Source organism: Artemia franciscana, chromosome 3 (assembly GCF_032884065.1).
Source record: "Artemia franciscana chromosome 3, ASM3288406v1, whole genome shotgun sequence".
Lineage (NCBI taxonomy): Eukaryota > Metazoa > Arthropoda > Branchiopoda > Anostraca > Artemiidae > Artemia > Artemia franciscana.
The window spans coordinates 22,207,469-22,235,271 of NC_088865.1; the positions used below are offsets into that span (position 1 = coordinate 22,207,469).

Sequence of the window (27,803 nt, forward strand, 5' to 3'; positions counted from 1 at the left end):
TTCTTTCATTGCTAAAGAAATTGGAGCTTATCCTTTGCTCCTTTCTAAGTGGTGACGATAGAAAGTTGGCCTACGGCAAAAAAAAATCAACTTTTGATCTAAGACAGATAGAAATTTTTTTTCGACGGCAATCGATAGCTCTTGCTGAGCTGATCAAAGTATATGACATTCATTTTTTGGTACAAAAATTCCTTGATGAGGTATACCAGTTTGAAAATTTCAAGGGGTTGACAACTTCAGTAGTAAGGTACACACAACCGAAATCTAGACCGATACAAATTGTGAGACAAATAGAGGACGTGTAAGCAACAGTTGGCTGTTAGGTAATAATCACCTTAGGCAATGACGGGTTAGCAACTTTTGCTAGTTGGTGTATCTGTTAGATGTTTCCAGTGTATTTGATGGTAAAACAATTTGGTTCCAGTGGTAAGACATGTAGGGGACTTGTAAGTAATAATGAGCTGTTAGGCTACAATCAACTTCAGCGATGAGGGGTTTGTAACTATGCTAGTTGGTGTACCCATTTATTTGTTTCCGGTGAACTTGATGCCTATCACGCGAGAGGGACTTATAAGTAAGAATCGGTTCACTTTGGGCGAGAAACGGCTGCTAGCTTATAATCATCTTCGGCAATGATGGGTTTGCCACTTTTGCTAGTTCACATACCTATTATTTGTTTCTGGTGTATTTGATGGTTAAACCAATTTGGTCCCAGTGGTAAGACATGTAGGGGACTTGTAAGTAATAATCGGCGGTTGGGCTAACATCATCTTCAGCGATGAGGGGTTTGCAACTTTTGCTAGTTGGTGTACCCATTTATTTGTTTCCGGTGAACTTGATGTCTATCACGGGAGAGGGACTTGTAAGTAAGAATCTGCTGACTTTGGGCTAAAAATTTGTGTAAATTGGTGCACATTGTACTCGATCTCTTTAAATCTGACGAAATTAAGTATTTACGCAACGGGTACAAACGATAACGTAGAACAATGAGGTAGCTTCGTAATAATTAGTGTCACGTATGGCATTTTAATCCTGAAAAGTTACGGATAGCTTTATAATACCAATTAGATTATAGAAGATATTGTTCCAAGTTTTCATCCGTCACGAAGTCTGCGATTGAAAAGATAAAGTTCAACTGGCTGCAAAGTCAATTTAGTCCCTTCTTTCGATACTATTTTGTTGCTGTTTTTCAACGCTGAGGAATAGCCTTTGATCATGTGATTACTGATCGATAGCGAAGAAAAAAAACCAAAGCGTTGCTCTCGCAACACTTTAGCTGGCAAAGCCAGACAAAGGTTGCCGCAACACTTCACGTTGCCCGGGCAACGTAGGTCTAGTTTTAGCTTCTTGTTTGTTTAATTTTAAAGATAGAGCTTTAAAGAATAAATATTAATTTTGATTCGCCTGTAGGCTCACTTTTCTCTTTTTCTCATTATTCCTTTTTAGCTATTTCTAATGTTACTTCACTTTTAACAACGTTTTGTGTTAGGTTTAGGCTTCCTTTAAGCTTCCTCCCATTCTTTCTTCTCTTTATTTTCAAAAGATTTTTTTTTTAAATTGCAAATTTTACTTTTGATTTTTATAGACTGACTAGACTGACTTTCCTCTTCCTTTTTCTTCTCACTATCCCCTTTCGCTGCTAATCAATATGGAAGGACAAGTGCACACTGGATCAACTGTAATACCAACGCTGACAACATTTGAACGTTTTTGTAAACGCAAAAGGTTCGTAAACCTCGTTTGGACGATGGAAAACGAGCGATCGAGGCAAAGATATCGTCAAGAACTAACCGTCGATGCACTTCATACCGCAAAAATAACTGAAATGACAATGCACAAGAAAAACAGAACAAAACATAAATCTACATACACTAATACCTTGAAATTCAAAAATTTTATTTTATTTTCCAATTTTTCTCTTGATATTTTGTTTTAATACGTAATTTTTGAACTGGTTGTTTTTGACATTTTTTTTTTAACATCAAACTCAACCTCAATATAGAGTAATACTAATGCCCAATCAGTCGAAAAGAAAACGTCATTTACAATTCTACAACCAATTATATTTCCATGAACTAAAAGGAATTCCTAAAAAAAACAAATTGGAAATGTAATTATCTATAATTGAAAATGTTATTGAAGAAAATTTAATGAAATTAGAGCACAAAAACTAAAAATAAAACTACTTAATCACTTTAATGATGAAATAGCTATGGGTAGCTTTTATATTTTACAGTTTTGTAACAAATTTTTATACTTGTTATGAACTTCGAAATCCTATTTTAATCGCTATTTACATTTGAACGTCCTATTTTTAAATTTCCGCATATTGAATTTCCACGAAGTGCTAGCAACATATTTTGTCAGTTAGCAAATCTGTTTTCACAAACTAATAAAAAATTGTTAGCAACAAATGGAGCGGCAGAAACAGACCCTAGGAGGATTTTTAAGCTATTTACGCTATTTATTGTCTGTCTCATCATTTTAATTCTCGTAACTTCTGTCGTGAACTGCTTGATTTTAGACGCTTGTTTGCCTCTGATTCTAGGCGAAATTAACGGTCTCATGTTTCAATTTTAAATTCTTAGTTCAACTTGCCTAAGACCATAGGTAAGCGTCCCTTGTTTACCTCTCATTCCAAGCAATCTAATGGTCTTATGTCGATTTTAAACCTGCCTGAGACTCTTGGCAGGCGTGACTTGCTAAAAGATAAAAAACCGTGTATTGGTCCAATAAGAGAGGAACCCACATAGTTCAGCCGCTTACCCAAGCCAAATTAATCAAACACTTGGAAAACTAAAAGGTTCTATCACTATATTACCTCTATGACTATCTTGGTTCTACTGTCCTAGCAATGACGCATGGACGGATAATAGATAGACAGATCTATTAACAAATGAATTATCCTCCTTTAAATACAATCCTAATAAGGGGGGAATTAATGCCAGGCTTGCTTCTCACTCAACTGGACTATCTGTCTTGGCTTTTTCTATATTAGCCTTCGGCCTCGACCGAATCCGTTGATTTTCGAATTAAAATGGAATAGTTGTGGGCATCAAGTCATGGCTAACTGTAGAAAAAGCCAAGATTTAGCCACGGTATCTTCTGTGATGAAAACCAGAAAATTGGATTTTATTGATTTTGTTCATCTTTATTTTCGTCTACAAAGAAAGTAATTACAAAGAAGGTTTTTCAGTTGCCTTAGTATTCGAAAATAACGATTTCCATTTGAGCCCTAAAGAAGCCAATTTGAACAAGTACATTTGTTACATTTTTTGAGATTTTCGCTTTAAAGGACTTTATCACTTTTAATTTTACAAATATCAAATGATATTCTTTAGAAATAAGGTCAACAAAAGAACAGACCAAGAATAACTGTTTTAACTTTCCGTGGGGTCAATTCACGAAAATTAGGGAGAGGGGCAAAATATATTTATCAAAGTCTAGGGGGCCAACTTTCCTTGTTACTTTAACCTTTTTTTTCAATAAACATACTAAAAAGGCATTTTTCAATGAAATATACCACAAAAAGAGATTTTCAAAATCTAGGTGGGATTGGAGGGGGGAATCAAGAAGATCCCATAATTGAGCACATAAGCAGCACCAAAAGATAACAATTGTTTCAATTGATTGGTGAATTAAAGTCAAAACTAGAAATAAATTTATGTTGTGTCTAAATCTTGTTTCTTTTTTCGGACTTCGTTAAACTGGCCTCTCAACGGCTAGAATTGAAAATGTCAAAATATTTTTCCCATTTCAGAATGATCTAGCTTCTGAGAACTATTTACATAGAAAAGAAAAAAAAAAATCATCTTAGATCGATTTTTGGCTTCAGACAATGGAAATCACTATAAAAATCTATAAGTTAATAATTTGCAAAATCTTATAGTTCTACCAGTATTGCTGAAGGAACTAAAAAAAAAGGTCCTAGGTAAAAACAAATCCATTTATGGGGGGTAAAAGTGCATATTAAAAGGATTCCCAAGGAGAGGCTATAAACATATCCGAATACGCATTTTTATAACTGGATTTTTTCAATAGTTAAAATGTCTATTGGAAAGCTCTGTTCCTAATAATATCGACGAAAAGTGAAGCTTAGAATAGATTGGTGTGGAGGAGGAGCGCAAATATGTGTTTGCCTCAGGCAGGTCGGGGCTCAAGTGAGCTGGTATTAGTAGTAGTATTTTTCTAATATATCTGATGTTCATTCAGGATAATATTGAGAGGCTTCATCATCCTAATTTCTTCTCCCTTTATAGAAATAATAATAACAATTTAATGCAAAAACAGGCTCAAACCTCTGACGATTCTCTACGAAATGAGAAACTAGAAAACATATGAAGTCCATGAAAATTATTGTGTTCTTTCTTGAATGAATTAACATCTAGGCCATCTACTATAGATGAGGGCAGGCTATTCTGTTTGCTGATGATCCGGTTAGAGAAGGCCCATTTTCTGGTGTTCTTGAAGAATCGTTTACCTTGCAGTTTAAAATTATGGCTACGTACACTTATTTTACTAAACTGTAGAATGTCGATTGGTGTAGAATACCGATAGGAGTCTACTAGCGTCATAGCATCCTCGAAGGTAGTTACCTTTCCAAATTTTCAGTTTTAGATTAACCATAGACACTACTATACGGTGATCTTTACTTTAAAATCAATAACAGCACTCCTACACATCTTAGTATATTGTATCGACCTTGCCAGTCTTTGGTTTACAGTAACATAGTCAATCAGGTTAGCTCAGTTACCATCATGTGAATACCATGTTAACTTATGGGCCATTTAATGACAAAATATTGTATTGGTTATAACTAGATTGAAAAACGCACAAAATTGCAACAGTCTGTAGCCATTACTGTTTTCTTTTCATACACCAAATTTACCGAGGCTAGGATACCATTTATCCTTATTTCTCCCAAACTCGGCATTCAAGGCTCCTAATGAAAACACTATATTTCTACATTGGACCTTGTCTATTTGTTCCTGTAACTCTAGGTTAAACTAATCTTAGTCACTACTATCTCCATCAGTAGGTTCTACAGGGGTATATACTAGGCCTACTAGGACTGATACCCTTCACTTTTTGGTCATAAAATGAGCAATTAGCGTTCTATTATAAATACATTCCCAGCCTAAACAGGACTTGAAACACCCTCCTTATCCATCACGAGCCCTACTGAAAGTAAATTTTATACCACCTAATTTCATGTTTCCTGTCCCTGGGATTTAAGTTTCTGAAACTCCTAATAATTCAAGTTCGAAGTATCTGAGTTTGTCAGTCAAAATGTCGATATGATAGTTATTTACTATTGTCATAACATTCCAGGTTGCAATTTTCATATTCTTTAGATCATTGAAATTATTTTGGTCTCAGGAAAAGCAATGGTCCCAGAACCAGTGTAGGACAGGGACCACCAAATCTTCTCAGGTCTACACCAAAGCACTTATGCTGGCTTAAAATTATACAGCAGGAGGTCTGTAGGACCTCCAGCTGAATGGAGGTTTTGTGCAATCCTGGGTCCATCTTGTTTACAACATGGTTTTGCGCACTGGGCGATGCACTTTTATCAACAAGAGTTGAAATCCTGCATAGACAAATTCACGCCTATTACCTCCAAGTCATTATATATTCATGCCTACAAACATTACGCTACTAATTTCACAGGGACCCAACTATAAACTTATCCTACTATACCCATCCCCCACCCCCTTATCCTTCACCTTTTGGAAAAAATCCTCTACCCAACAAGGTTTATACTCATCTAAACATATAATAGAATGTAAATACTTTCTCAGCCTCTTTTTCCTAGTCTTTCTTAGTCTATTTTTCTTGTGATGGTGTTAATTTAGAGTCATACAAGTACTGAAGTTACGTTGATATTAGAAAGGCTCAAATACTCTTTTTGGTGTCTTGAGCTAAAAAAGGGCTGAGAATACTTTAAGATGAAAAAAAAAAGAAAAAAGAAGCAGATCGGGTACCTTTCTCTCTAGATTTGTCCCTTTCTCTTTCTCTCCTCTTTCCCTCTTCTTCTCGTCCCTTTCCTTTTGATTTGAAAAAAACTTGCGTTCACTTTTATCTCTGTCCAGATCCTCCCTTCCTTTCATGGATGTTCTATGGTATTTGTTACAGTCAAATTTGATCCCATATTTTAATGCTTTTCCTGGGTCCTTGGCTGCAAATTCCTTCAGATTTTTCTGCATCAAATTTTCATCCTAAAATTAATAATGATAAAAATTTGAAACAGAAAAACATAAGTGTAAAGAAACTTATTTTAATTGTTTCAATATGTTAGATTTCAAGGGGATGTGGGATGATGCACTGGCATAGAAGTTTCTTTTCCCAAGATCTATCTCATGAACCTCTCTTCACCCCCTCCTCATCCAAATGTGTTTAGTATATATTTAAACTATAAAAATCTATTGTTTCAACTTCCATAACAACTCAAGACTGTATCTAGGGGGACCCTGCTTGATCCCCCACCCCCCGGAAAAAATTTGCCTGACTTGTATAAAGTAACAAAAATGCATGTAAATAAATTTTTGATACAATTTTTAATGCTTTCGTACACCTCCTCCCTAAAAAGAAGAAAAAAAAGTCCTGGATATAGCTTTGTAACATAAATCCGGCTTTGTACCTAGGTAATTTCGAAGACAACACTGCCTTTCCATGGCGATAAATAAAAGTTTAGGAAAAATCCTTTTATTAGACAGTGACATTGCACAAAATATCCAGTATTTTTTGTGAATTATCAATGTCTAATAAAAAGAACTTTTCCCTATTCGAACATTTATTTATGGCCTTGTATCCGGATCGGCCATACTCTGAGAAAATAATACCATTTACCTATGGAAAGGATACAGAAAGTATTCTGAGACAGTTCGTGGGAACGAGCTGTAGATAAGGAGCGATGCGGCTCAATAGTAACCGAAACTATAAGAAATACAGTCTTGATAACAATAGATATATAAAAAAACAGGATTTTGATGCTTACAGATTCAGCATAAAAGAGAACCGTACTATAGAGGATTCAAGCTTCCATATAAACAAATGTAGAATTTATATTCTTTGCGAGAAGAATGATCACAGATACACGTTTATTTGTTTATTCTTCCCAGGGGTAGTCGTATAAAAAGAAGATCCCTGAGGACCGGGAAGAGGCTTATATGATTATAAATCAATAGGTCTAGTGCCCGTTTTCGGTGACAAAAATATTGGAGAGCACTTAATTACATAGATTACTTACATAGTTTTGGAGATTGTATGCCATGGTGGCCTAAATTCTTGTTTTCTGGATATCAAAATTATTTATTCGTTAAGCTAGTTTTTAAATTCTTTGTAGGTTTCTTTTGGAGAATATGTTTGCAATTTAAAAAAAAATACTCTTTTTACCTTAACTTTGTATATGTAGAGAAAAAGAACATTTTTCACAATTCTTTTTGGCCAAGAAAAATGCAATTTTAGCTTAAGGTAAATTTATGCAGCCTATTCCTAGTCACGTTTCAATTTTTGCCTATGTGTATTCTTATCTTAAACTACCAAATAGCTCTTTTCAGAGCTAACAAACTCAAACTAATGCTCAAAACTTGCCAAATTAGGATTGCAGAACTTTTTTAACTGCAAAAGTTTTGAACCAAATAATTGTTGACCAAAAAACTGAAAAGAAATAAAATGCCTGGATATAATTTTAGAGTATTGAAGGGAGTTTTGGCTACAATAAAATTTAGAAAGAATCAAAACAAATTTATTCCTTAGATTGAAGCTGTTTTCTTTCTTGAAAGAAAACGTCAAGCCCCCAATATTTTTCTACCTAATAATGGCTACCCTATAGCGTCCTAGTGTAGACTAGTCAAAGAAGATGACTTTTGAATTGACTCTTGTTTTTTTCAAATGTGCCCTTGATTTTATTGTATAATCTATTGATTATTTGGGGAAAGGAGCTCCCTCTCCGGCAATAAATGAGTATATTTTGTTGCTATATCTATTTGGAAGCAAACTGTATTTCTTGTAACAAAGGGGAAAGCCTCAGGACTTTAATTCGACTTTTTGGGTGTGAAAGTCGTCGATTTTTAAGGAAAATACCTCCCCCGCCACCAGTAAATCCTCTAAATTTAAGAAATAAAGATTGAAAAGTATAATTTTAAGGTACATGAAAATACTGGTTGAACAGAGCAAATATTTTGTGAACTCAGCCCCCTACCCCCTGTACTTTATTTCCATAAAATTAAATTGAAATTACAAAATGATTATTTTAAATTTTTCAGAACTAAAATTTGTACGCTGAAATATCATTTCAGAATCGAAATGAAAAACTGAAATGAAACTGAAATGAACTGAACTGAAATGAACGAAACTGAAATGAAAAATCATTTCAGAAAAGAAAGACTGGAAGAAGCGATATAGAAAAGACGCATTTCTCTACAGGTGTAGCTCATGGTCTTCAAGAAATAGTAGAGTAGACAGCTATGAAAGAGCTAGGAAGTACATGGCTCTAAAATCCTTCTGGAGTATCCCATAGGTTTTATAAGAATTGTCTGCTTTATAGGATGACATGCTTATAAAAAAAAAAAATATATTCTTCAACTTCAAGAAAATTTACAGGATTACAGTTTGGAAGATTATCGTTTTCAGAATATAAAAATCACTTTTTTCCTTAAGCTAGTTTTAAATATTTTGGAGGTTAGTTTTTATATTATGCTTGTTTTCCTGAAAATTTTTTGGCACAAAAAATGGTAATTTTAGCAAAACCAGGCGACATGAGCGGAGATAGCCCCTTCTTGATACTCCTGTTAACTAAGCAGATAATACTCGTTTCAAAGTAAGTGAGGGGGATTTGGCACCTAGCTAAAACTACCAAAATGAGGGAGTCTTTCCCATTCCGCAACCCTCGGTCTTTATGCTAAAATCTTAATGTTCTCTAAAGGTCTATCTCATTAAAATTTAACAGTCCTTTTATTTGATCAATCTCTCTTAAAGAATTGTGACAAAAAGTAAATCTTAAGCTTAATTAGGAGGATTGAGGAAGAGGAAAGTCCTCCTAATGTGTAGAATAATTTCTACTTGTTTTAAGTTTTAATATTGCTTCTTACTTTTACGCAAAAAAACGTAATTTTTTTTATTTAATTTCAAACTATTTATCAAATCATGCCTTTGGGGAAAACATGTGTCTGTGAGGGGAACTAGTTACCTCACAATCTTTTTTAGACAATCAGATACCTTCAATCTTTTTGGTCACTTAAAAGGGTACTAAAGCTTTTGAATTCCGTTTAAATAAACCTTTCTCAACCTTCTATGATTATCGGTTCGATGCGATCACTCCTGAGAAAAAAAGAAAAAAAAAACAACAACAAAAAACACGCATGCATAATCTTTTTTCTTACAAATTAAAAAAAAACAAGTTTTTTAACGGAAAGTAAGGAGGGGAATTAAAACTTAAAACGAACAGAAATTACATCATATATGAAAGGAGCTGCGTCTTCATCAACGCCCCGCTCTTTACGCTAAAGTTTGACTCTTTCTCTTAACTCTACTTTTTAAAACAATTTGACTCTTTCTCTTAACTCTACTTTTTAAAACAGTTTGACTCTTTCTCTTAACTCTACTTTTTAAAACAGTAAAAAACTTTATAGCATAAGGAGCGGGGCGTTGATAAGGAAGCAGCCCCTTTCATATACGATGTAATTTCTGTTCGTTTTAACTTTTAATGCCGCTCATTACTTTCCGTTAAAAAAACTTATTTTTTTATTTAATTTCTGAACGTTTTTGAATCAATTCATGTTTTATTTTGGCTCCCCGCAGATGAATAATTATAATGAAATTTGAATATTTGTTGTTATTGGCTAAATGGCTTTCTCATAGTTTTGATCGAATGATTTTGAAAAAAAAGGAGCGGGGGAGGAGGCCTAGTTGCCCTCCGATTTTTGGTTACTTAAAAAGGCAACTAGAACTTTTAATTTTTTACGAATGTTTTTATTAGTAAAAAATATACGTAACTTACAAATTAGCTTACGTAACGCACTTCTGTATTCTCATGTTTTTATTACGTATATGAGGGAGTTCACCCCTTCGTCAGTACCTCGCTCTTTGCACTAAAGCTTAAATTTTGTCCCAATTGCTTAAGAATGACCCCTGAATCACAAAAGCCGTAGAATAAATAGTTGAAATTACTAAAAATACTTTAGCGTTAAGAGCGGGGTATTAGGAGGAGGTGAGACCATCATATGCGTAATAATTTCTGTTCGTTTTAAGTTTTAATGCTTCTCCTTACTTTCAGTTGAAAAAACTTTTTCATATTTATTTTTTCATTGTTTTTCTTTTTTAAATAATGCTAGAAAATCCTGCGCTCCCTTCATGAAAAGTTTCTTCACCCATGAAAAATTCCTCCAAGGAAAGTTCCCCCAACCCCTCTTGTCAACCCCCCCCCCCGACCTAAAAACCCCCTGAAAACGTCTGTACACTTCCAAATAATATATGTAAGCACTGGTCAAAATTTGTAACTTGTAGCACCTCCCACGGGGACTGTGGGGGAGTAAGTCGTCCCCAAAGACATACTTATAAGGTTTTTCGACTACGCTGAATAAAATGGCTATCTCATAATTTTGATCCGGTGACTTTGGGAAAATAATTAGCGTGGGAGGGGGCCTAGGTGCCCTCCAATCTTTTTGGCCACTTAAAAAGGGCACTAGAACTATTCATTCTGTTAGAATGAGCCCTCTCGCGAGATTCTAGGACCACTGGGTCGATACGATCACCCCTGGAAAAAAAAACAACAAAAAAAACAACAACAAATAAACACGCTTCCGTGATCTGCCTTCTGGCAAAAAATACAAAATTCCACATTTTTGTAGATAGGAGCTTGAAACTTTTACAATAGGGGTCTCTGATACGTTGAATCTGATGGTGTGATTTTAGTTAAGATTCTATGACTTTTATGGGTTGTTTCCCCCTATTTTCTAAAATAAGGCAAATTTTCTAAGGCTCGTAACTTTTGATGGGTAAGACTAAACTTGATGAAACTTATATATATATGTAAAACTAGCTGTTGGTGGGGGCGCTTCGCATAACCCCCAAGCCCCCCCGCGCGCGTAAGTCGTTACGCACCATATTTGTTACGCGCCATTGTAGTTGTGTTCCTGTGTCCCACCTGTGAAAATAGATGGATATATATATGTTTTAACTACGTGAAACTTGCGAATATACAACATTCTTCGCTGTCCCATTGTCTGTTCATATAAATAGAATGTCAGGTTTATCGACTCTTGAACATGCAACATATAATTGTCCATGGAAAAACAATCCGTATTCAGATCTATACCGCATTTTTCTAACGATTGCCCTTGAGCCTTGTTGATGGTGATTGCTAATCGAACATTCCCTGTGTCCCCATCGTCATCTATATATCCCCCTGTGCCCCCGGCGTCCCCGTTGTAGTTGTGTCCCTGTGTCCCGGTCGTCATTTGTGTCCTCGTATCCCAGTCTGTAATTTCTCTTTGACTGTCCCGGAGGTCATTTATGTTCCCTCTGTCCCGGTTGTCATTTGTGTCCCGGTGTCCCTGTCTCTAATTTCTCTTTGAGTTTCCCGGTCGTCATTTATATTCCCTGTGTCGCGGTCGTCATTTGTGTCCCGGTCTGTAGTGTCATCTTATAATAACGTCATTTACAAAGCCTTATATACTAATAATGACGTCACATGCAAACCCACAAACAAAGAAACATGCATATATACAACTTATTTTTATATATATAGATATAGTTTCTTTTTTAGTTTTTTTTTTCATTTTTAGTTTTTTCTTTTAGTTTTTTCCTTTTTTATTTTTTTCATTTTTTTAGTTTATTCTTTTTATTGATTTGTTTTCTTTTTTGTAGTTTTTCTTTTTTGGCTTTATCTCTTGAAGCCGCAAGCCTGTTTTCACGTTGCTCTTGTGAATCCTCGACAAGCCTTCTTTTTTTTACTTTCTCTTTAAGCAGCAAGTCTGGTTTCGCATTGTTCTGGTAGTTCCTCGACACGCCTTCGTTGACGTAAATTGCACATTCCTAATCTGGCCCTTTCTCTTTGAACCGCAAGCCTGATTTTGATTTTTGGTAAAATTCTATCTTTTTCAATGTTTTTCAATTTGTCAATATTCATTCTAACATTGACAGTTGAAAAATTCTTCACGTGCCAAACTTACTAAAGCTCAACAATTTATAATAAACCTCAATAATTTAAGTATCTGTTTTAAGGTTTTCGAATTACTTTAATCTATTGTCAAAATATTTTGAAATATTTATGCGATTCCCAGTTTTTACATTTTAAGTTTTCTTTTTCTTCTTTATTTTTCAGACGTCATATGCAAACCCTCAACACAAAAATACATACAACTTATTTTTATATATATAGAAGATATAATCTGGCGTAACAGACATAGTGTAACAGACATATTTTTTAAATATTAAAAACAACTTATTTTTATATATATAGATCAGCAATAAAATGCGATTCTTTTGATGTAGCTATTGGTATAATTATTCCTTTTTTGAGTTTTGGTTACTATTGAGCCGGGTCGCTCCTTACTACAGTTCGTTACCACGAACTGTTTGAAAATGCAAAATTCCACATTTTTGCACGTAAGAGCTTGAAACGTTGAACCTGAAATGTGTACCCTCTTATCTATAAATCTTAATTAGCATAATGGTATTGTTTTGTTGTTGTGTCCTTTTTGGTGCAGAAACACACACAAACAAAAAAAGATGAAATTCAAGTTGAAGCGCAAATCACGATCCAACCTTTAGATTGTTTAGACGTAGAGTAGCCCTTCTCTTAATCAAGAGAAGCAATCTATTGGATATATTTTTCTACAAAACAATAAAATCAATCGGAAAAAAAAGCACAAGAAAAAGAGTTGTAGCAAATGTTTTTATTTTTTACAAAATTACATAAGTCTAAAAGGTTGGTAATGGTCTGTTGGTAAAGGTTGGTAATTTGGCTCCATATTAACCATGCCTCCACTTGAAGTGTCGGGGGTATATAGGAAACTTGAGAGTTCGAGGAAACGTAAGGCTAAAAACTATTGATGAGTCATAAATTGTTATATATTTCTAAAATTATAATAAAATAAAAACACAACTCAGATTAATTTCACTTTAATATACAGAGGAAGTTTATGCAGTGTCTTCATTTCAGGAGGGGGTTGGAAATCAGTTTAAATTAAAGAAAAAAAATCATGACAAAAACAGGGAAATAATTAAAACACAGGAAGTCGTAACAATCTTAGGATATTGGGGACCGGGGCGGAGACTTTGTTCAACCAACAGGTTAGTATTATCAAAATTTTCCCAGTTATCATGTCAGCCTTTCAAATCTTGTCAATGAGAATTGGGACACTGTGATTAGAATTGGAACTAAAAACAATTAATTAAGTAAAAAAAAAATTAATAATCATCAATTATCACTATTTAAAACATTAAATCCAGTTATATTCAACTCGAATTATATCAACAATTGTGTTAAAACACTAAATGCTTGCCCTGATCACTGGGTCTCGTATAGATTTCGTTAAAGAATAAGTGATTTTTTTTTTTTTACTTATATTGTAAGCTTTTAGCTCCAAACATGCAGCAAACATTAAATAAGCTAGAACAGAGTATTTTGGAAGAGGGTTTATTAGGATAGAATCTCTCTCTCCATTTTACTGCATATATCCGAAGTTATGTTTAATAGGCTTTAACAAGATAAGTTTGTAAAGTCTATTTCTAACTAAATTCTTTAAATACTTTTGCCTCCTACATTACCAAAACTCTTCCTTGTTATTTATACGATTTACCTAATCCACCCCCTCTTTTTGTCATTATTTACTAGTTTAATTTCTTTATAAATTCTACAAGTTTTTTTTTTTTATAAATTTCTCATGTTACTGACATGTCAACTTATGAATCTGTCTTTTTTCTTGATCAATATTACCACATTTCTCTTTTTTTGCTGTGTTTGTTTTGACTATGATTTTCCATACGGATCCATTCAAAATTCTAAGACAACCATTGTGTTCAGCATAGTAGAACGGTCAAGCAACTATGTCTTTAGGGATATTTGACTTGTCAAGCCCCCACAATTATGCAATTGGCGAATTATACTTTAAAACTAAATGCTGTGTTAAAATAAATCAAAAGGCATTGTGTTTATGGTTGCCAATAAGACACCTCAGCAATATATCGAGAACGACTGGGGGGCATAAAGTTGAAGTTTTCGGGGGTACTACTATTATTACTTGTGCTCTTACAATATAAATAAACAAAAAAGATGCAAGTGTATCCAGGTTGTTAAAGCTCATAGATAGAATTTTTTGGGAATGACATTAAGTTTTATTATTCAGGACAACTTCAGAAGCTATACAATTAAATTAGCAATTATACTTTTTGTCACAGGATTAAAAATTGTTGAAAAAGTTTCTCCGATATACAAATAGCAACCCATACTATGGATTCTTATAGAAAAAACTGAAAAGATATACAATATTATTTTTTCCATGAAAATGACTATGTCAATAAAAACGAACAGAAATAGATTTAAAAAACATTTTCCACAAAATAACTTTTTCAAAGAAAAGTAAAGAGCTCCATTAAGCCAAGAATGAGCAAAAATTAAGTACAATAATCTTCCAAGCGTAAAACTACCACGAATCAATATCAATAAATAAATGAAACTTAAAACGAACAGAAATTACAGTAAATAGCCGAGTCAAACTCATAACGAGCAAAAATTAACACAAGTGGGCTGATAACCCCCATGCCTTATCATGACCAGAACACAATTTGCACTTCACTGAAAACAACATACGTCTGAAATGTTTACACCTTTCTTGCTTTCATATATGAAAAATTATCAAAACATTAAGCAACAAATGTTAATTAAACTAACAATCCACAGTATTTGTTTTTTTTCTTTATTTTAATATGCTAGTTTGTTGAAAATTCTAAAACGAGGCCACTTTAACCTTTCAGTCATTACGGCCCAAGAAAGTGGGATCCTTTCTAAAGTTAACAGCCAACTGAAACTTCAAACACGATTCGAAAGCTAAATTCTTCAATAAAAGTCAAAGCTTAACTTAAAAAAAAACATACCATAAGAACTTGACGCGTATCTTTCCCTGTATTTGACGCGTATCTTCAAATTCTTCAAGACATCATTCTCCGACTCTTCCTAGTCAGTGATGGTGCCTTTATGATATCATCAATGAGATCATTCTTCTTATGAGATATGACAGAGTCTTTTCGTCGTCTGGCAGCAACAACACACCCAAATAATCCAAAGAGGCAACATGCAGACTCATTTCAACAGTTTTTGTCTCGAAATTGTTGACCTAAATACACTAAACCACCAAATTGTAATTGAAACAAAAATATATATTTTTTTCTTTTTCTTTTTTTTTTGAAATTTTTCTTTTTTCTATTTTTAGTATTTTTTAGACATTATTTCGTAAAACGGGCGCGTACAACTACTACTTGTTTGATTTACCAATATGAAAAAACTAAAATAGGATACTGAAGATAGACATTATTATTTTTTTCACCCATAACTACCGTTTAGCTTTACTTAGTCTTACCTTTTTTCAGTGGCGGTTTTAGGGGGAGGGGACAGAGGGGGCATTAATCCGAAAGCACAAATTTCAAATAAATAAACTAATGGTTCTAATCATTTTGTAATTTTCTTTTTATAATGTGCGCGGTTAATAAATAAAAGTTTAAATAATAAATTATTAATTAATTAAGGAGAAAATAAACTAATTAACAATAATAATTAAATCAAGATAATGGTAATTGAAAAATCCTTTCTAAATTTAATCTAAATCCTTTCTAAATTTAACAGCCAACTGAAACTTCAACCACGATTGCAAAGCCAAATTCTTCAATAAAAGTCAAAGCTTAACTTAAAAAAAGCAAACCATAAGAGCAGCATACCCTGTATTTGACGCATACCTACAAATTCTTCAAGACGTCATTTGCCGACTCTTCCTAGTCAGTGATGGTGTCTTTGATGATATCACACTTCAAAGATATCACTCTTCTTATGAGATGTGACAGCGTCTTTCCATCGTCTGGCAGCAACAACACACCAAAATAATCCAAAAAGGCAACACGCAGACTCATTTCAACAGTTTTTGTCACGAAATTGTTGACCTAAAAAAAAGATACACTAAACCACCAAACTGTAAATGAAACAAAAATATATTTTTTTTCTTTTTCTTTTTTTTGAAATTTTTCTTTTTTCCTTTTTTAGTATTTTTTAGACATTATTTCGTAAAACGGGCGCGTAAAACTACTACTTGTTTGATTTACCAATATGAAAAAACTAAAATAGGATACTGAAGACTGACATTATTATTCTTTTTCACTTATAACCGGAAAATTTTTGAGAGATCAAGATTTTTTTGGCCAAGGCGAAAGAGAGACTAGAACTATGACTGTCATATGTACTTGACTTAAACTATATTCAAAATATCAATGCAATTAAGGTAATTTGTCCAACAGACTCGTAAAATATCGGCTATTCTTCATTAGTACTTCTTAATCAAGGGTTTTATAAAAAAACATCTATTTTTGATTTACCTCTAGATTTACTTTCGTCTTCTTTTTTCTTCTTATATTCTCTTTTTAGAGTTTAGTTCCCATTAATCTTGCTTGATGCAACCCTTATCAATGCATTTTCCCTTCCTTTTAACTCTTTCCCTTTCCTTCCTTATTCGCTTTTTATGAACGAGCTCTACAAAAATAAAGTTATTATCTTATTTTTGATTTGCCTCAAGTCTCGCTTTCCTCTTTTTTTTTCTTCGAACTTTTCTATTTTTAGCGGTTTAGCTCTTTATATTTTGCCACCCCCCTTTGAGGATCCCTTCTAATTTTTTTCAATCTTTCTTTCCACCCTTTCTTTGTGTCTTTGTACCTCATAATATCCCTTTTATCTGTTACCATTGTTTCATCTCACTTTCAACAACCCTTTTTATTAGGTTCAGACAAAAAAAAAAAAAAAAAAAAAAAAAAAAAAAAAAAAAAAATCAAATTTTACTTTTATTTTTCACTATTCACTCTCCTCATCCTTTTTCTTCTCACTATCCACTTTTGGTACTAACCAATCTGGAAGGACAACTGCACACTGGATCAACTGTAATCCCAACGCTATCAACAATTGAACTTATTCGTAAACGCGACATGTTCGCAAACTTCGTCTGGATTACGGAAGACGAGCAATCGAGGGTAAGACATCGTCAAGAACTTAACAGCGATTCATTTCATACCGTGAAAATAACTGAAATGACAATACATTAGAAAAAAAACAACATAAATCTACATACACTAAGACCTTAGAATTCTATAACTTCCGGGGCGAAGGCAAAACAGGTCAAAACGGGAGATTTATTCGTGAATTAATTTGATCTTTTTGACATTAAAAGTAGATATGGATACAATTTAAATAAGTTTAAAATATAATTTTGACATTAGTCAGTTTTCGTTATGTTATTTTGTAAATTTATTTTCCACTAGATATTTCGTTTTGACACGTAAGGCCAAACAGTTCTAAAAGAAAACATTATTTACAATTCTACAACCGCATATATTTCCATGAACTAAAAGGATTTACTAAAAAAAACAAAACAAAAAAAAAACGTAATTATCTTTAATTGAAAACTTTATTGAAGAAACGTTAATAGAATTAGAGCACAAAAACTAAACATAAAACTACTAAACCAATTTAACGAAGAAATAGCTATGGGCAGCTTTATGTTTTACAGTTTTGTAACAAATTTTTATGCTTCTCTTAACTTCTGTCGTACTTCTTGTAATGATTGTTAAGTCAAATATCGTCATCAGGGTAAATACTAAAAATAAAAAGGAACAAGATAAATGCCTGAAAATTAATATATAATTTTGAGTTGGACTGAATAGGGCTAAAGCTGGCTGAATTGGACTAAAGTTAGATTGAATAGAATGAACTAAACAATAAATTAAGCATTTGCTTAATATTCTCCCTTTGCCACTGAGAGAGCTAAGCTTTGCCTTTTCGAATGGATTAAATTTCTTACATAGTTTCAATTTTCTTTTTCTTTTACTCAAGGTTTGCTTGTACATTTAAAATGCTGGATATATGCTATTACATACTATTATGTGTAGATTTTGACAATATATCCAAAAAATATCAAAATGTTCGCAGCAGATGTCATAAAGGTTTTCCCTTTATTTGCTATTTCCTCCTGGTTAAGAGCTTTGGGATCAGCAATGGTTTCTTTGATTACATTTTTTTTAATACTTTAAATATACCAGAAAATGGCACCATTATGGTCGGTACAATGGCTCGGCTGAAAAGATCATACGCAAATCAATATTATTTTAGAAAAGTAATATTTTTTTTTTTTTATATATTTTGTTATTATTGTTTCTTTTTTGATAATAATACATATTTTAGTATTTTAAAAGATTTAGACACGGTACCCTCTATGATGGAACCAAAAATATCGGATTTTATTGATTTTATTAATCTTTCTTTTCCTCTGCACAGAAACTAATTTCACAGAGGGTTTTTCGGTTGCCTTAGTATTCTAGAATAACGATTTCCATTTCAGCCCTTAAGATGCCAATCTGAATAAGTACATTTGTCATGTTTTTTTTTTTTTTAGATTTTAGCTTTAAAGTACTTTATCACTTTTAAATTTATAAATATCTAATAATATCCTTTCGAAATAAGGTCAACACAAAAACAGATCAAGAATACCTGTTTTAAAATTCAGTCGAGTCAATTAAAAAAAAATTAGGGAGAGGGAGAGGGGAAAAATGTCTTTATCAAAATCCAGGGGGCCAACTTTACTTGTTACTTTAAACTTTTTTTTTCAATGAAAATACTAAAAACCTTTTACAATAAAGTATTCCAAAAAATGGATTTTTAAAAGTTAGGCGGGACGGAGGGGGCGGCATCAGCAGCACCAAAATATTACAATTGTTTAAAGTGATTGGTGAATTAGATTCAAAACTAGAAATAAATCTATGTTGAGTCTTATTCCTGTTTCTTTTTTTCGGACTTCGTCAAATTGGCCTCTTAGCGGCTACAATTGAAAATGTCCAAATATTTTTCCATTTCAGAAAAATCTAGCTTATGAGAACTATTTACATAAAACAGAAAAAAGAAATCATCTTAGATCGTTTTTTGTGGCTTCAGACAATGGAAAGCCTTACCGAGGCCTTGTAGAGCCTTCATAGTATTTCCTCATCGAGAAACTTGAATGATCTACGAGGGATTCTAACTAACGTTGACGGTTTTTTAAGGATTTCTATACCGCTGCTCAGAAAACTAAACATGGCATCAACGATTAAGCCCAAGTTACGCTCTAGAAAACTAGGCGTAAGTTTTTCCAACGAGTTTATAAGTTATGTTTACTCTTGTACGGCCTATTTGTACGTGGCGGAATTTTGTGGCATTAATTTTCGTCAATCAAAATGCCATCCACTCTCAACTTTTTCTAGGTCCATTGTGGATTGCTCTCATCTTCCGGTGTGGAAATAACACGAAATATCACATTCTTTATCCCTCTCTCCACTCCAAACTCAAAATCCTAGCTTCGCACGTGCCTCCATGGCTTTACACATAAAAGTATAAATAGCTTATGTCACAATTTTGTTTCAGTATGATAGACCAATTCCACCAAGAAAAATATAGAAAACAGCAAAAAAATTTACTGGAAGTAACAAAAATACATAAATAAACCGTGCATTGGTCCAATAAGAGAGGCACCCGCATACTTCCACCGTTTACCCAAGCCAAATTAATCAAACACTTGGAAAACTAAAAGGTTCTATCACTGTATCAGATCTATGACTATCTACCTTGATTCTACTGCCCTAGCAATGATGCATGGACGGATAAAAGATACACGTATCTATTAACAAATGAACTAACCTCCTTTTTATACAATCCTAATAAGGGGGGAATTAACGCCAGACTTGCTTCTCACTCAATTGGACTATCTGTCTTGGTTTTTTCTACAATTAGCCTTCGGCCTCGACCGAGTCCGTTGATTTTTGAATTAAAACGGAATAATTGTGGGCATCAAGTCATGGCTAATTGTAGAAAAAGCCGAGACATAGAGTCAAAAAAAAAAAAAAAAATCCTTGTACCTAGGTAATTTCGAAGACAACACTGTCTTTCCATGGCGATAAATAAAAGCATAGGAAAAATCCTTTTATTAGATAGTGACAACTCACAAAATATCCAGTATTTTTTGTGAATTATCACTGTCTAATAAAAACAATTTTTTCCTATTCGAACATTTATTTTTGGCCTTGTGCCCGGATTGGCCAAACTCTAAAGAAAATAATACCTATTACCTGTGGAAAAGATACATGAAGTATTCTGAGACAGTTCGTGGAAACGAGCTGTAGGTAAGGAGCGGAATGACTCAATAGTAACCAAAACTATAAGAAAATACAATCTTGATAACAATAGATGCACCAGAAGAACAGGAATTTGATGATTACAGATTCAGCATAAAAGAGAACCGTACGATAGAGGATTCAAGCTTCCATATATTAGTTAATAATTAACTAATATATTAGCTTGTAATTAGCTAATATACAAGGCATGATTGCTCATAGAATATATAAACACACACACACACACACACACACATATATATATATATATATATATATATATATATATATATATATATATATATATATATATATATATATATATATATATATATATATATACATATATACAATATATTTATATATACTTATATATTATATATATACATATATATATATATATATATACATATATAATATGCAAGTATCTTCTAAATGTAACTACCCTCTCATTTGATTCTCCTTGTCCCCGTGTAGAAAGGAAAGAATATGAAGAATAATAAATGATTTAAGCACCCGTTCTTTACCAGACTCCTTACAATGTCAATCTTAACTACAGAGTAAAGACTTTGGCTTGCCTTACAATGTTAGAACAAGCTCTGTTAACACTGCTGTTTCCCTTCCTTATATTATACCCCTGAATAATCTTGCGGGTTAGGTCTAGTATTGCAAGCGTCTAGTAACAAATTTGGATTTTCTTTGGATTTTAGGCTCAATACACCCATTTGATAAAAATCAGCAAAAACACCTGACAAACTCATGAACACATGACACCAAAAACACAAGAAAGTGTGGCTTTCCTTGGAAGGCCTAGTTGTCTTTAGGAGTCAATAGATATTAATGTCTTAAAAGGCGAAAAATCTAATTAGTTTGCTTGATTATTATCAAAGCTAAACGTACTGCCCCAAAAACTTCATAAATCCACAATACCCTTTGCAACAAGAGAAAAAATAAGGATGAGCAGAAAGTGGCGGTTTTCAGGGAGCCTATCAGTAGACCTACAATGGTCAAGGGGGCAAATGGTGTCCTTGGCACCCTAATCAATTTTTTTCTAATTTACGAATATCTGATTAATTCCAGTTTTACAAAAAAAGCAAACTGAATTTCAAAAATATAATTCGAATTAACAACTAGCCTACTAGGTATTCCTCAACAAATATGGATATGCTGGTACATTTTATTTTGAAAAAAAAAGTACACAAAGCAGGTAGTAAACAAGTAAAACAAGTAAACCGAACTAATTTCTTGGTTTCAGCCATATATTTCAATGGCTGAATGTATTTCTGATAATTTAAATCATACTGTTGTTATGCGCCCTGCAATCGTAAAACACATACTGGGCTGTTACGACCATAAGACTGCGGACCGCAAGATTTTAATTACAACCATAATTTAAACAGTACATAACTTACGCTATTACGCTAGGCTGTTACAAACAGGAAACACAGATGAATTGGGCTGCTACAACCGAGCGGCAGACTAGCAGGAATGTAAAATCCCAAGATCATACGTCATGAGACCTCTTCGCATTGATTGGTGGAAATATGTGAGAGCCACGTGGTTCATGCATGTATTTAACGAAATGAATTCATCCAAAACTTTCTAGTTGTAAAACAAACTTAGATTAAGCAACAACATAATAGATTTTAACTTAGATCAAAGTTTTCAATTAGAAATGTCTTTTTATTGTGACAGTATGATTTGTAAAGGCCATTATCATGACTCCAGCAATTCATATGGGAGTATTATAGACAGTGAGAAAAGTCTTCTAAGTTATGTGTTGGAGAGAAATCATTGGAAAAAGGTTTCGGAAAGTAGTTCTATAGCATCTAGAAGAGACACAAGCTTGCAGAAAAGTGCTCTCAGAAGGAAAATGACTAAGATTTCAAAGAAAAAAGACATCAAACATGGTGGCATCAAGAAAGGTGACACAATGAAAACATTTTTGCGTGTGCAAAAGCGAATTAATAAAAGGAAAATGAAAGAAAAAATAGAGGCTTTAAAGGGAAACGCGGAGGTACCCGAAGATACATTGATAAAGACGGAAATGACACAGATTGTAACGACGAAAGATAAACAGAGAGAAGACCCGGGAACTGAAGAAAGAGAAAACGTGGATTTACCAACCTTAAAACGAGAAAAGGAAGAAGTGGATGCAGAGATTCGACGTGTTCAATTCGAGGTTGAAACACTGGAAGTGGAGCTCCAGAAGTATTTAGTTCAAAAGCAAATTGATTAACTTCAAAGGATTCGGGAGAGGAATTAATTACATAGTTTTGGATATTTTATGCCATGGTGGCCTAAATTCTTATTTTCTGGATATCAAAATTATTTATTCGTTAAGCTAGTTTTTAAATTCTTTGTAGGTTTGTTTTTGATAATACGTTTGTCATTTAAAAAAATGCTCTTTTTACCTTAACTTTGGATATTTAGAGAAAAAGAGCATTTTTGACAATTCTTTTCGGGCCAAGAAAAAGGTAATTTTAGCTTACGGTGAATTTATGTAGCCTATTCTTAGTGATTTTTCAATTTTTGCCTATGGGTATTCTTATCTTAAACTACCAAATAGTTCTTTTCAGAGCTAACAAACTCAAACTTATGCTCGAAACTTGCACAATTGGGATTGCAAAATTTTTTTAACAGCAAATGTTTTGTAACCAAATGATTGTTGATCAAAAAACTGAAAAGAAATAAAATGCCTGGATATAATTTTAGAGTATTGAAGGGCTTTTGGTACAATAAAATTTAGGAAGAATCAAAACACATTTATTCCTTGGATCGAAGCTGTTTTCTTTCTTGAAAGAAAACGTCAAGCCCCCAATATTTTTCTACCTAATAATGGCTACCTTATAGCGTCCTAGTCTAAACTAGTCAAAGAAGATGACTTTTGAATTGACTCTTGTTTTTTTTTCAAATATGCCCTTGATTTTAGTGTATAATCTATTGATTATTTGGGGAAATGATCTCCCTCTCCGGCAATAAATGAGTATATTTTGTTACTAGATCCATTTAGAAGCAAACTGTATTTCTTGTAACAAAGGGGGAAGCCTCAGGACTTTATTTCGACTTTTTAGGTGTGAAAGTCTTCGATTTTTAAGGAAAATACCTTCCCCGCCACCAGTAAATCCTCTACATTTAAGAAATAAATATTAAAAGTATATTTTTAAGGTCCATGAAAATACTGGGCGAGCAAAGCAAATATTTTGCAAGCCCCCCCCCCCTATACTTTATTTCCATAAAATTAAAATTTCAAAAATTACAAATTGATTATTTGAAATTTTGCAACCCTAAAATTTGTACGCTCAGTGCAAGAGCTGCCATCTCTAAAATCATTACTGAAAATGAAGACTGGAAGAAGAGATATAGAAAAGACGAATTTCTCTACCGGGATAGCTCATGGTCTTCATGAAATAGTAGAGAAGACAGCTATGAGAGAGCTAGGAAATACACGGCTACAAAATCCTTCTGGAGTATCCCATAGGTTTTACAAGAATTTTCTGCGCTGACATGCTTATAAGAAAAAATATATTCTCTATAGCTTAAAGAAAATTTACAGGATTACAGTTTGGAAGATTATCGTTTTTTAAATATCAAAAATACTTATTTCCTTAAGCTAGTTTTAAGTTTTTTGGAAGTTAGTTTTTATAATATACTTGTTTTCATGAAGATGTTTTTTTTGCATAAACTTTGGATATAGAGAAAAAGAGCATCTTCTCAGTACTTTTTTTCTGGCATAGAAAATGGTAATTTTAGCAAAACCAGGTAATATGAGCGGAGATAGGCTCTTCATGATACCCCTGTTAACTAAGCAGATAATACTCGTTTCAAAGTAAGTGAGGGGGACTTGGCAGCTGGCTAAAACTACCAAAATGAGGGAGTCTTTCCCATTCCGCAACCCTCGGTCTTTATGCTAAAATCTTAATGTTCTCTAAAGGTGTATCTCATTAAAATTTAACAGTTTTTAATAAAGCATTTCTCAATCTTCTATGATTATCGGTTTGATTCAATCACTCCTGAGAGAAAAAAACAAAAACAAAAAACACACATCCATGATCTTTTTTCTTACAAAAAATGCAAATTATCTTTTTAGCTTCAAGAAAATTTACAGGATTACAGTTTAGAAGATTATCGTTTTTTAAATATCAAAATTACTTATTTCCTTAAGCTAGTTTTAAGTTTTTTGGAAGTTAGTTTTTATAATATGCTTGTTTTCATGAAGATGTTCTTTTTGCATAAACTTTGGATATAGAGAAAAAGAGCATCTTCTCAGTACTTTTTTTTCTGGCATAGAAAATGGTAATTTTAGCAAAACCAGGTAATATGAGCGGAGATAGGCTCTTCATGATACCCCTGTTAACTAAGCAGATAATACTCGTTTCAAAGTAAGTGAGGGGGACTTGGCAGCTGGCTAAAACTACCAAAATGAGGGAGTCTTTCCCATTCCGCAACCCTCGGTCTTTATGCTAAAATCTTCATGTTCTCTAAAGGTGTATCTCATTAAAATTTAACAGTTTTTAATAAAGCATTTCTCAATCTTCTATGATTATCGGTTTGATGCAATCACTCCTGAGAGAAAAAAACAAAAACAAAAAACACACATCCATGATCTTTTTTCTTACAAAAAATGCAAATTATCTTTTTAGCTTCAAGAAAATTTACAGGATTACAGTTTAGAAGATTATCGTTTTTTAAATATCAAAATTACTTATTTCCTTAAGCTAGTTTTAAGTTTTTTGGAAGTTAGTTTTTATAATATGCTTGTTTTCATGAAGATGTTCTTTTTGCATAAACTTTGGATATTTATGTAGAGAGAAAAAGAGCATCTTCTCAGTACTTTTTTTTGGCATATAAAATGGTAATTTTAGCAAAACCAGGTAATATGAGCGGAGATAGCCTCTTCGTGATACCCCTGTTAACTAAGCAGATAATACTTGTTTCAAAGTAAGTGAGGGGACTTGGCAGCTGGCTAAAACTACCAAAATGAGGGAGTCTTTCCCATTCCGCAACCCTCGGTCTTTATGCTAAAATCTTTATGTTCTCTAAAGGTCTATCTCATTAAAATTTAACTTTCCTTTTATTTGATCAGTCTCTCTTAAAGGATTGTGAAAAAAAAAGTAAATCTTAAGCTTAAATAGGAGAATTGAGGAAGAGGGCAGTCCTACTAATGTACAAAATATTTTCTACTTGTTTTAAGTTTTAATATTGCTCCTTACTTTTACGTAAGAAAACGTTTTTCTTTTTTTTATTTAATTTCAGACCGTTTATCATATCATGCCTTCAGGGAAATGGGTCTCTGAGGGGAACTAGTTACCCTTCAATTTCTTTGGTCACTTAAAAGGGTACTAAAGCTTTTGAATTCCGATCAAATAAAGCATTTTGTCAATCTTATATGATTATCGGTTTGATGCCATCACTCTTGAGAGAAAAAACAAAAACAAAAAACACACATCCATGATCTTTTTTCTTACAAAAAATGCAAAATTCCGCATTTTTGCACGTAGGAGCTTGAAACCTTGAGCTTGAAACTTGTACACTCTTATCTATAAATCTTAATCAGCATAATGGTATTGTTTTGTTGTTGTGTCCTTTTTGGTGCAGAAACACACACAAACAAAAAAAGATGAAATTCAAGTTGAAGCGCAAATCACGATCCAACCTTTAGATTGTTTAGACGTAGAGTAGCCCTTCTCTTAATCAAGAGAGGTAATCTATTGTATGTATTTTTATACAAACCAACAAGATAAATCGGAAAAAACAAAACAAAAAAAAACGAGTTGTAGTAAGTGTTTTTTTTTTTTTTTTTTTTTTTTTTTTTTTTACAAAATTACAGTAGTCTAAAAGGTTGGTAATGGTCTGGAATTTGGCTACAAATTAACCATGCCTCCACCTGGAGTGTCGGGGGTATATAGGAAACCTAAGGGTTCTAAAAATATAAATATATATATATTTCTAAAAATATAGTATAGGAAACCTAAGGGTTCTATATTTCTGAAATTATAATAAAAAAAAAACAAATCAGATTAATAAATATTAATATTAGCTATGCCTCCACTTGGATTGTCGGGGGTATATAGGAAACTTAGAATTCTAGAAAATATAAGGATAAAAACTGTTTCTGAGCTATCAAATTGTTATATATTTCTTAAATTATACATTCACTTTAGTTACGTTCATTTTTACGTTCACTATATTTTAAGTTCAATATACAGAGCAAGTTTATGAAGTGTGTTCATTTCAGGAGGGGATGGGACATCAGTTTAAATTAAAGAAAAAAATCATGACAAAAAAACGGGGAAATAGTTAAAACATGGGAAGTCGTAAAGATCTTACGATATTAAGGACCGGGGCCGAGACTTTGTTCACACGCCAGGTTTCTAACACTATAATGGCTGTACTGATGACAAGAATCAAAAGATAAACTTTTTCTAAAAATAGAAACTGCTGATCTTTGCCAATTCATCTTTGTTGCAGCTTGTGGGCTTAAAAAATATCGAAAAACGACAATCAAAAGTGTAAATACAGAGAAGCTAAAAATGAACCCATGAAGAACAAAACTAACAAAAGCATAGAATCAACCCAAAAAATATACTACTAGCATTAATGCTACTCATTTTCAATAATAGAAATTAAGATTACCAAAATTTCCCTATTTATCATGTCAGCCTTTAAATTTATGTTTGTTAGCATATGTATATAATTTGCTTGTGCTATCGTAGTGACTAGATTAAAATAACAAGTTTTTCGAACTGAAAGTAAGGAGCAACATGAAAACTAAAAACAAAAAGAAATTATTTCGTACATACGTAAAAAGGTTGCCTCCTCAATTCCTTACTCTTTACGCTAAAGTTTGACTGTGTCCCAATTTTTTTTAGAAACTTCGAAAATAGCTCACTCGATTGGATGTTGAAACGGCTAGTGCTCTTTTGATAGTCAAAAGTGATTGGAGGACAACTAACTCTCCTCCCACGCCCACCATTTCTCCAAACGCATCCAATCAAAATTTTGAGATGGTCATTTTCTTCAACGAAGTTAAAAGGTCAGGAAACAATTTATTTTTTTTTTCAATGAAAATACTAAAAACCTTTTACAATAAAATATACCAGAAAATGGATTTCCAAAAGTTAGGCGGGACGGGGGGGGGGGGTCCAGAAAATCCCATAATTGAGCAAATAAGCAGCACCAAAATATTACAACTGTTTAAAGCGATTGGTGAATTAGAGTCAAAACTAGAAATAAATCTATGTTGAGTCTTATTCCTGTTTCTTTTTTTCGGACTTCGTCAAATTGGCCTCTTAACGGCTACAATTGAAAATATCCAAATATTTTTCCATTTCTGAATAATCTAGCTTATGAGAACAATTTACATAAAACAGAAAAAAGAAATCATCTTAGATCGATTTTGTGGCTTC

The 27,803-nt window shown here is 33.0% G+C and overlaps 1 protein-coding gene across 8 annotated transcripts in view; it reads right to left on the reverse strand.

The window, feature by feature from the left end:
• The window catches only part of LOC136025022 (uncharacterized), a 125,266-nt gene that overhangs the window by 43,296 nt on the left and 54,167 nt on the right, over positions 1-27,803 (reverse strand). For 7 of the 8 annotated variants that reach the window (XM_065700659.1, XM_065700658.1, XM_065700657.1 and 4 more), the window contains one exon: positions 5,985-6,218. In XM_065700659.1, the coding sequence (XP_065556731.1) occupies positions 5,985-6,218 (234 nt within the window). Of the gene's footprint in view, positions 1-5,984; positions 6,219-15,954; positions 16,156-17,041; positions 17,282-27,803 lie in introns of all 8 variants that reach the window. The other variant, XR_010616998.1, reaches the window with a different exon arrangement.